Here is an 11811-nt window from a genome sequence, read left to right as displayed (position 1 = left end):
CCAACAAAAACAATCCAACCACGAGCACGGCATGAGCTCTGACGGCACACCCTCCACAGGCAATCAGCATCATGAGCTTCAACGGCAAGAGCACCCAACTTGCGTAGGGACCACAACAACCTCCACAGCGAAGGTCGACCGTACGACCACTAGTCGTAGCATCACCCGCCACTCTTAGCTCTTTGCCTTAGATTGAGATCTCTCAACAACTCATTACCTCAACGTGGATTTCACATGAAACGAACAAAACACCAAAACAAACAAAAATCACGGCAGCAGAGGTCGTGAAAATACAAATTAAAAACAAACACCAAAGCATCAACGGAACAGAGGGACGGAAGATAAAAAAAATAGAGACTGTGGTGCAAGAGTAGCTGGAGGAGAGCCGATGGTTGGACTATGCTTTCCTGGAGTCTGGGGTCTCAGAAAAATCAAGTTTTGAATCGGCCGGTGGCTCGTGGCGGCCATGCTCTAGAACGTATGAGATTTCATCGCGTGTGTGTGGGATATGTGCCACTCTATTTGGCACTGTATTCGGTGGACTTGAAGATCGGCGGCTGGCCAACATCTTAGTGGGATGCGTGTTGGCGGACGGCGGCTAGAAAACAATCCGATCGGCACTCCCCCTTATTTGCCTGAAAATATGCCTACAAACGAAAAAAAAAAATGCAGAAATAAGAAATGAGGGTGGGGAGGGGGAGGGGGAGGGAAGAGAAGGGTTCGGCTGCCCCCGCCAGTTGAGGATATGTGAGTTTAGAGTTAGGGTTTTTTTAGAGACAAGGGAGAGAGACCAAAGAGAAGCTGTCTATCACTACTTCTATTGGGCCTCTTATCCTGGGTTTTTACTTTTTAGAGGGAAGGTAGAGTCTGGAGCATTGGCATTGGCTTCATCAAAAGCCAAGCCAAATGTATAAAAATGATGAATATGAGTGGAAAAGAGCTGCATTGGATTAGTCAAACCAAATAATGGAAAATTTTGACCTACAGTGTTTGCCCCATTCCCTTCAAATATGAAGGGCTACTGTACACTCATCATCTGAATATTTTACTGCATTTTAATTCATCAACTGCTTCATTGCATTTTAATTCATCAAATGCTTTACTGTATTTACTGCATATTATACGTCAACTGTTTTACTGCATTTTAATTCATCAAATGCTTTACTGCATTTACTACATATTATACGTCAACTTTTTTACTGCATTTTAATTCATCAAATGCTTCATTGCATATTAATAAGTTAACTGCTTTATTACTACATATACTGCATATTCATATAAGTTAATAAAAGACAAAAATATATATATCCATATAATTACAAAATACGAAAAAAAAATTATATTATTATTAAAAAAATAATATTATATTATTATTTTGATGAATCTAATAGTTAATTTAATGTGAAATTATAGATAGAAATATTTTAAATTTATAAAAAGTTTGTACTTTTTATTAAATTTTAAAGATGATTTTAATAAAGCTAACGTAGATACTCTAAAAGGTGGAGGGTATTCTTTTCAAAACAATAATCGAGCATTAAGTAGACAATTATTAAACCTATGATTTGACAAAACAACTAGGACACGCCTTAAATATGATTATATGAGCATGCTGTCTTATGTAGCCCAAAACAGCAGGAAGGGGTATTGCCGCGAATTCATTGCACACTTCTTAATCAAATACCGAAGCATACGAAGGATTTGATGTTCTCTTTTAATCGTAGAAGCATGTTACGTACCGTCGTAATGTATGTAAATCTCATTCGTTCGCTTTAAAAAAAAAAAAATTAAAATTTATTATTAAAAAATTAATTTTTTAATATAAATTTTATATTTATTTATTTATTTTAAAAAAATTATAAGATATTTACACACTCTATAATTATAAATATTATTTCTCTTAATTATAAGATATATTTTATTAAGTCCTATTTGATTTCACGTATGCTCTTAACTTTCAACGTTTAAATATTATTTAAATATAAATATTATTTAATTTTAAATTTTTAACTTTTCCATCTATTATTTAGAGCATTGTTAATAGATTATACATATATAAATGACATTTTTGATAAATATAAGATAAATTTAGATTTTGACTATTTTATTTACACCAATCTCCACATTAGAATAACTATTTTTTCATTATATAATAATAAAATAATATAAGTTTCTACATAATATTTACATCAAATCTTCACATTAGATTATCTATTTATTTATTATATAGTAATGAGTAATTAATAATTTAAAAAATATTTATTTATTTTAATTATTAATTTATTTTATTTTATCATATTTAACTATTTTACCTATTATATGTTAATTAATAATCATATTCTAATTAGATTATGTAGACATTTGTGAATGTGGATGGAGAGAAAATAGTGTTATAAAAAAATAATAAAATAATCATTTGATATATGTATAGTATTTATCAAGTCTGCTTTTAGTTTAGCATTTATTATAATTAAAGCTACTTTAGTCCGTAGCAAAGATTTGGATAATCCAATGTGATGGTTTTTTACATCCTATTAGGCATTTGAAGATATATATATATATATATATATATATATATATTTTTTTTTTTTAATGTTTGGCTATTCCATTAACAATGCTCTTAATCATTATAATTTTTTTAAATTTCTAAACAAAACATAAAAAATAATTTAACATTTTCATATCCTAAAACAAAAATTATATTTTAACAATATTTTAACTTTATATAATATTTTTATTCAAATTATTCTTTTTCATTTTTTAAAATCTCATAAAATATCTTACCTCAAATAATTTTATTACTATTCATAAACTATCTCACTATTATTCACATATTATCATCTCATCTCATATGTGTAACCAAACAAAATATAAATTATTATATAAGAGAAATATTACCATTAATCCTTAACAATGTAATCCAAAATTACATATATTCTATTAAATATTAGGATGAAGAACATAGTTATTTTGTTTTTCTGTTTTCTAAATATACTAAGTTACCATGTATGAGTTGAGACTGCATTGAGAGTGAAGAGTAGTATTTTCAAACTCTCTCTCCAAATTCATATTTTTAACACAAGATACACCAGTAACGTGGATGACAAAAAGACACGTCACGTTAATTAATAAATAGAGTTTTATTTTTTATTTTTATAATTAATTGGGGTCTTATAACAAGTGGTATATTGATACACCATACTTATCTGTAGCATATATATTAATAAAATTAATTGACACGTATATATTCTATAATATCTAATTTTTAAATTTATACTATTCGTGAATAACAATATTAAATTTTTTTATTGTTAGAAAAAAAAAAAAAAAACAATATGAAATTTTTATACCACGTTTGTGCCTCCGAACTGCTTGAAACTTGAAAGAGTGCTTTGTCGCGTACTTCAATTGAACTCCGAAGCCAGAAAGGACTCGAACAGCTGTAATGGCACTTTCGTAGATATATGCGAAATCCCAGGCCGAAAAATGACGTCTGCCATCTGAGAAAGACCCCCATTTTTCTCTGCATAGAATAAAGAAAAATAAAAAGAAAACCGAAACGGAAACACGAAAACTACTGAACAGAGGAAGGGAAGCAAGAACTCAGAGAGAAAGGGAAGCAAGAACTCGGAGAGAAACAGAGACAGTGCATTAATGGCGGAGGGGAAGAGAGAGAGAAGAGCAACCAGCGAGGAGAGCGTGAAGCTGTTCGTAGGTCAGGTGCCGAAGCACATGACCGAGGCTCAGCTCATCGCAATGTTCAAGGAGTTCGCTCTCGTCGACGAGGTCAACATCATCAAGGACAAGGCCACGCGCACCTCACGTGGTTCGTTTTCTCCTTCCTCTCACTCACATTCTGGATTCTCCTTCCTCCCTCTCTGTCTCTAGTATCCTCCTTGGTTCCGAATGTGTGATTTGCCTGATTTGTTCGATTCTGTTGAGATTCGTTGTGCTCGAGTACCGTTAAGACTTCGTTTCAGAACCCTAATTTTCTTTTATTTATTTTTTCTTCCAGGCTGTTGCTTCTTAATATGTCCGTCGAGGCAAGAGGCGGATAAGGCCGTCAATGCGTGTCACAACAAGAAAACTCTCCCTGGGGTTAGTGCAATTCTGATCTCCATGCGTGTGCTTCTTTTGTCTTAATTCTGAACATTGCAAGTATATTTGTATTGGAAACTGGAAAGTTAGCTCTTTTGGGAAGTCACTGATCTTGACCTGACGACCTACAAGTGGTAAAAGACTTCACCCACGGCGTTATTGAAACAATGCTGTGTATTTTGGTTAATGTTTGGCGAAAAAAGTTAGCAGTAATTAAATAATGACCATTTATAGCAATTGATAGCCAGGTTTCGGCATTCAATTCAGAAACAACGGCTTAAGTTGTCTACTTGGGTAGATTTACTGATAATAAATGGCTACAGTGTGCGTTTGGAACATGTACACGCAAATGCATTGTAGCTTGTATAAGGTCGGGTAGGATATGGACTTTGATTGCTGTGACTCGATTTCATCCAGTAAATACTTGGATAGATTCTTGTTTGATTAAAAATAAGTCAATTAGCCTTAGCACCCCCGGGATTAGTCGGGATGCTGTTCTTGGACACCAGGCGCCAATAAAAAAAAAACTAAAAGGAAGTCAATTAAATCCAACTTGTGGCTGAGTATTGACACGAAATGAGAAATTGGCCAATTATTGTGCCGTGAGATTAGTTTATGTTCATTAGTGGGAGATAATTGACGTTGAAAAACCATTGTCTACTTGCATTATCCTAAGAAATGAACAACCATTTTCCTTTTTTGGTTGTGAAATAATGGGCAGAAAATTAGATAAGGTTAAAGGCATGTAAGGGGAATGCCAATCAGCCTGAGATTGAATACAGAGCTGTGTTAGAGTTTATTTATGCTCACATCATTTGTAATTTATCTTTTTGTACGATACGTGCACCAAGAACATGGCTAGCAGATTGATATATGGACCAGTGTTGTTAAAAATGTGTGCTTATGCAACTTTGGCAATTTTCTGACCTAGGTATTAAAGTGACTGGCGGAGCCCTATGTAGGCCTTGCTGGACCTTCAAGTGATTGCCCAGGCAAGCTTCTCATTTGGGCTCTTGCCTTTGCCTGTATAGCAATTGTGATATGATCTGTAGCAATTCATCCATGCAAATCAAGTTAGCCAAAAATATTAAAAAGGACGGCTAGTAAGTTTGTACTCTAGTACTCGGCACCCTAAGTCTTTTGCCCGAGAGTCTAATGTACTTATTATATGGTCTCTTTCGTATTACTGTATGATATGCTTTTTTATTTTTTTTCCCTCACTCTAATTGTAAAGTGTCCTTATCTTTCTGTCTAATTCAGGCATCTAGCCCGTTGCAAGTGAAGTATGCAGATGGCGAGTTGGAAAGACTAGGTGAAATATTCACCATTTTAATTATGCATTTTGTACTTAAGATGGTTACTATGAATTGTTGCTGCTTTGGTTCTCCTTCCTTGCCTGATGCTTTTCTTTTCTCCTTCATGAAGTCTTTGTACATCATATCTTATTTACGTAAATAACTTTCCTAAATAACTTTTTGCTGTCCCTGCTATCCAGAACACAAGCTCTTTGTTGGCATGCTTCCAAAGAATGTTTCGGAAGCTGAAGTTTCTGATCTCTTTTCTGAATATGGAACTATAAAAGACTTACAGATATTAAGAGGTTCTCAGCTAACTAGTAAAGGTACTAGTTTCATAATCTTGGATTTTCTTCTTGATTGGTTGCTTGTAAGCCGCATAAATCTTAACTGCAACAGTTCTCAGCCTATTCAATGGTTGTTCTGCATGTCTTTTCACAATGTAGGTTGTGCATTTTTAAAGTATGAGACCAAAGAGCAAGCAATATCTGCTTTAGAGGCTATCAATGGAAAGCATAAAATGGAGGTTCGTGATATTATAAAATTCTGGTGGCCATTCATTTAGAACCATCTTGTCTATTGTTATCAGTTGTCCCCAGCTAGTTGGGATATTTTGTGGTTGCTGCAAATCTGATCGTCAACTTCTATATTAGGGATCAAGTGTGCCTTTGGTTGTCAAATGGGCAGATACTGAAAAAGAAAGGCAAGCTCGGAGGGCTCAGAAAGCTCAATCTCAAGCTTCTAATATGCCAAATACTGATTTACAGCATCCTTCATTGTTTGGAACTTTGCCAATGGGTTATGTTCCTTCATATAATGGATATGGCTATCAGGTGAGTCTCACTATCATATATGTGCTAATAAGGTAATATGCTGGAACTTGTGGGCACATATAAAAACGTGTTGGCACTTTCTAACCATGCTTCATTATCGCACTATCTTGCCATTCTCATTCTTGTATGGTTGCCATTCACACTGTTTTGACTTTTGATCTACTATTTTTGTGAGTTAAGGATGTAACATTTATCTCTTCTTTCTATAGGCTCCTGGAACTTATGGACTTATGCAATACCGCCTGCCACCAATGCAGAATCATTCTGGATTTCATAATATCATTCCCACAATAAACCAAGGAAATGCCTTGCGTGGAGTTACGCCTGACCTTGGCACTAATATGACCCCTAGAAATTATGCTATGCCTCCTGCAAGTTATGTGGGCTCTGCTTATCATGGGATACCAGGTCTTCAGCATCACGTGGCATATCCTGGTGGAATGATGAGTCATCGGCCTCTAAGTGCTTCACTTGGGTCAGTGCCACCTGCTGTTGTGAACAGTAATCCCACGGCATCTTCGAACACTGGTAAAAGTTCTGGGGGTCAGGTTGAAGGTTGTTATCTATATATTGTCCTTGTTTTTTTTTTTTCCTGCTTTTTTATTTGATGCTTTTTTTTGGGGGAAGTCTGGGTGGTGTTATTAAGTATTTTGTCTCCTCTTACTTAGGTCCACCTGGCGCCAATCTATTTATTTATCACATACCTCAAGATTTTGGAGATCAAGAGCTTGCCAATGCTTTTCAGGCATATGGTAGGGTCTTGAGTGCTAAGGTTTTTATCGACAAAGCAACTGGTGTTAGCAAATGTTTTGGTGATCACATTACCTAGTTAACTTTCAATCTGACTTAAGTTCTTCTGAGATTTGTCTCTAATCATTCACTATTTACTTACCCCAAAAATTTCATTCACTATTTTCAGGGTTTGTCAGCTATGACTCACCTGAGGCTGCTCAATCTGCCATTACCGTGATGAATGGATTCCAATTAGGTGGTAAAAAATTAAAGGTTCAGCTTAAGAGAGATAATAAAGAGATTAAATCATATTGAACTGAAGGTGAGTAATGGAAGAAAGCAGAATTCTTGTTTATATGTGGTCGCATTCAACCAGGTCATATTGGTGCCACGACAGCATCATCATTTGGAGCGGAGTAAAGCAAATCTGTGGTTATATGCGGTGCTCCATCCTACTTGTAATTGCCTCATGGGACTGAAACCCCAGAAACTTGTAATTCATGGCCCATTCTGTGCCAGTACAATATGTAATTTATGTATCATGGAAGTTCATTTAGACATTAATTATTAATTTATTGATTTTTCCCAGAGAACATCTGTTAGCTGTATAATTTTGTGGAAACATCAACGACAAAATGATTTTTTGCTTCATTTTTTTTTTCCTTTTACACTGCTACATCAACTGTGCTTCATTATATATTCTTCCTTTTCTCATTAGTGTAATATTGACAGGTAAGATTTTTATTACTCTACCGAAAAAAGTATTTACAGGTGTAAACTATCCTCTTCGACGTTAAATACCAAGTTTCTAGTTCATCTTTATTGAAGGCCCACAGCGCATTGTGCTCTACTTCTGCACTTTTTCCTCTATGTAAGTCATTGTAGTTACTGTGTGTGTAGTGTGTGACATGCCTGTGAAATTGTAGATATTTAGCATTCACACTTAGATTTTTATAGAGATGGGTGTTTCAAAAGGCAAGTTAATTAAACCATTTGTCCATGTTTCATCTGGTGGAGGCGTATGCTCATGTGGCCATGTCCATCTGGATTCATGACATGCTTTTGTAACTCAAAGCCAGTTAGCTTGCAATTGAATTTAGTTTATCAAATATATGTTTGATTATCTTCATCAACTTATAGTATTTTTATAAGTATCAACTTACTTATGGTAAATATGGTTGCCTTAAGAATATTGATTACTCCCAATCACATGCTAGTAGCTAATCTTCTCTCAGTCATTCATTTCAAGACGTAATATATGTTTTGTAAGTGGCTCATTTGGTGTTCAGGTGTTTTTCTTTTTTTGAAGTCCGCATGATTTTTGTTTGTAATTTGCTTTTGTTAATGAGTTTTTATGAGCATGAACATTGCTGTTGTAGGATATTGGGGACTCTGCATCTCAGGTCACTGTCGGTGGTTTCTTGCTTTAACCAATCTGATATACCAAGCAAGACTGAGGATTTTTATATTAACTGGGAAAAGATTGAAAAGAAGCACTTTCACATTCAACCGGGTAAAAAAATTGGGGAAGGTATTGTGCCTTTGGACTTACGAAACCTCATAATTTCCTTGTTAGAGGCTTTTAATTTTAGCCAATCATGTAACTGAACTCATCTTGAACCATGAGATTCTTTTTTATCCATGCTGGTTTAGATAATGATATTTTGATATGTTTTTTTTTCCTTCCCATTATGATGAATATCCTTGCTTTCTTTGTATCAATATCATGAAATATTGTCTAGCCCACATACTCTTTCAGATTATTATCAAGTGATGTTCCTTTCTTGAAACTTCTATCTTTCAATGTCAGAAACAGGAATGTTGGTATGCAGGCTTGGTCTTTGTGTTGGATGTTTAAGTTGCTCATTTAGATTTAGCCCGCAGCCAATATTGGGAAAAACCTCTTTGCACCCCCCAACCACCCAACGTTTTATATTTTGCACTCCAAACTACCAAAACTGACACTGCAACTTTTTGGAAGTTAGAGGCGGTGTTGGCTTTTGTAATTTCAGGAGCAAAGTGTACAAGTTTATTTTTTTAATAAGTAATGCAAAGTGTACAAGTATGAATAAAGAATAAAACAGAGTGCAGCAGCAAATGGCATAGCCCCGGGAAAAAAAACCCCCAGTGGCACTCTTGCTGACTAGAGGACTCATCCTTAGCACCAAAAAGTCCTACACATAACAAAAGGGCCAACAGCAACTACAAAACCAAAAGCTTAGGCCGTACTCCGCAATACAAGCAAAAACTATAAGCTCAAATATACAGAGGCAAAAAGTTGTAAGAATTAAACACACTTACCTTCAGATATGATATCAAACATATGAAGAAGATCTTTCTTATCTAGTCTTTCATGAATAGCTAGCCATAGGATAGAGGAATGCCTAGAAATTGCTTTGCTGAACCACAACCCAAAATGATTATGATGATTTCAGTCAATCAGTGAGTTTAAAAATGAGGAAGAGGAACTACTTACAAATATAAGGAAGCAGAAGTAATAGTTTAGTTTGAACAGTTTCAGTAATAGTTTAGTTTGAACAGTTTCATCTGGTTTGTCTTCGAGAATGCAGACCAATATCAATGTGCTTGGATTTGGAACTATTGTTGTTGATATGTAGCTTCTTTTTTATCCTGAGATTTAAGATTTGCATCATTTACTAAAAAAAGATTTTTGTCAGGAAATCTTGGCCAAAGAAGCACAAAAGAACTTGATTGGCGCTGAATTGGTTGATTTAATCATTAAGTGATTCGTCTCTTGTAGTTTCACCTTCTTAGTAAGGACTTCTGGGAGGTGTTTTGCAAGTTAACTAGAAATATGTTCCTCTGGACTGTTGCTGCATCATTTTTTTGGCTGGTTGGCATTATGTTACTTACACATGATGGCTGTTAATTCCAAATTTGAGTAAAAGAACTATTTGAAGAACTTTTTTGTATATCAGGAAAATAATTTGAAACACAGCATCTGGGTCTATTAGATTGAGTTGTGAATTCTAATTCTCAGGGTTCCGGGTGATAAAATGCGAAAAAAGAAAAAAAAAAAATAAGATCTAACTGTACGATGCCTGTGGTGAATGTATATAGAAGTCTGGACAGAGTGGGCATTGTCTGCTTATTTATAGTATTTTCTATGACACAACCTGCAAATGCTACTACTTTTTTACCTAGTTAAACTTTGGACCCATGTACGGGTTAGGTAAATCATCAGTTTTTCACCGATGAGATGTGGCTTCTAGAAATTGTTTGTACCGAAGGATTCAAACCTTAGACCTGGTGGGAGGCTGGGAGCATAACCCCAAGACCAAGGCTCTTAGCACTCGAGCGATCTCTTTGGGGTTATCTGCCGTAGTTTTAAGCTTGTCATTATGATATAAACATATCTAGTTTAAATTTTCATCCTATAAATTCTTCTCTCTCTCTGGGTGGCGCTTTACGGTTTTGAGGTGCCAAATATGAATCAATTTGGGGTTCAAGCTAAATACAACTATCCATTTCTTCCTCTCTAGTTGCATGTTTCTAATATCTTATCTCCTTCACACCAGATGCTTATTGTAATCATACAATCTGTTGATCCATGCCCATCTTTCCAGCATTGTTCACGTCTACCTAAATTCTTGGACTGTCACGATGCTTAGATGCATCTGTTCTGGCATTGTCATTATGCTCAGATGCATCTTTCTCGAACTATTCCGAGTTCTCTTTCTTTGTGTCTTTTTTTTATTTATTCCATGAGGAAGTTAGAAAGGCATATAGGGAAAATAATCTGCCCATGATCTACTTATCTGAGCTTTGATTGTTAATTAGAGTGAAATGCAACTAAATTTTTTATATAATTCATTTAAAAGTTTATTTCTTTAACTGTTCCTGAAATGGCTTTCCACCACTCTAGTAGATGCTTAACATTGAGGTACGAGTGCATGGATGGTGACTTGTGGATCGGGAAACTCCTTAACATGTTTTCATGTTTTGGTCTTTAGTGCTTGATCCTATCGGGAATCTGGACGTTGCCCCTTCTTTTTTTTTTTCCATCTTTTTTCGTCATCTTTTTTCCCCACCCTCGGGAATAAAGCCTTGGTTTGTCGCATGAATGAGGCTGCTCTCAATGATTGTTCCTGTTCATATTGTTTTTCTTGCTTCTCCATGGGCTTGACTTTGTACCATGGTATCAGTCTCAATTTGGTCACTCTGTGGTTGGAGAATAGTAGGATTACTCAGATTACAAGATATGTCTGTATTTTGGGTGGTAATATGACCTGAAACCCATTGGCTTTAACTCCAATCTTCTGGAGAGATTTCAACTAAGTGTTGATACTCCCTACTTTCAGTACTTGTTAGTTCACATCTATTGGTTGTGTTGTCGAAATTCTTTCTAGAGGTTATAATAGCCAATATTTTTTTTGATGAATAAATAAATATATAGATCAAAGGTTATAATAGCCAATATTAGAAAAGGTTAAACATGATGTAGGTTGCAGAACATGCAGCATATGATTGTTGTTCTGTAGACAAATGATTTTGGCATGAAAATAAATGAAATCCCTATTTCATACTAACTTTGATTTTTCAGAGAGCTGGTCATTTATCAGTCAGGCCCCCCCATCAAATTGAGGGCATCAGTACTGCTTACAGGGAAAATGTGAAAGCAGGTTTGGCCATCCTGTATGCACCAGCAGTATATTCTATCAATGGAAATTCTTAATTCTGTACGGCTTTGGTAAGTCTGTAATTTGTCCAATCTACCATGTAAATCGTAGTCTTCATAGACTTGCTTTTGAGTTTGTTTCTTTTTCAAGTTTCTGCAATGGGAAGAGATTGTATTTGTGTTTAACCTTCTGACAAAGGACAGGGTGAATATA

At 35.1% G+C, this 11811-nt stretch overlaps 1 protein-coding gene across 4 annotated transcripts; it reads left to right on the top strand.

Annotated features, from left to right (window-relative positions):
* Positions 1-3527: 3527 nt before the first annotated feature.
* LOC122315717 (RNA-binding protein BRN1) lies at positions 3528-7609 on the top strand. 4 transcript variants are annotated; one of them, XM_043131824.1, is made up of 9 exons: positions 3528-3826; positions 4016-4098; positions 5359-5410; positions 5594-5719; positions 5840-5919; positions 6047-6226; positions 6436-6754; positions 6895-6978; positions 7146-7609. In XM_043131824.1, the coding sequence occupies exons 1-9, from the start codon at positions 3655-3657 to the stop codon at positions 7271-7273; spliced, it is 1224 nt and encodes a 407-aa protein (XP_042987758.1). In that variant the 5' UTR covers positions 3528-3654; the 3' UTR covers positions 7274-7609. The 4 variants fall into 4 exon arrangements, with proteins under 4 accessions (XP_042987758.1, XP_042987757.1, XP_042987756.1 ...); XM_043131823.1 differs by having other exon boundaries at positions 6436-6781; XM_043131822.1 differs by having other exon boundaries at positions 3529-3826; positions 6895-7038.
* The last annotated feature ends 4202 nt before the right edge of the window (positions 7610-11811 follow it).

Source organism: Carya illinoinensis, chromosome 7 (genome assembly GCF_018687715.1).
Source record: "Carya illinoinensis cultivar Pawnee chromosome 7, C.illinoinensisPawnee_v1, whole genome shotgun sequence".
Classification (NCBI taxonomy): domain Eukaryota; kingdom Viridiplantae; phylum Streptophyta; class Magnoliopsida; order Fagales; family Juglandaceae; genus Carya; species Carya illinoinensis.
This window is presented reverse-complemented; position numbering and strand designations above follow the sequence as displayed.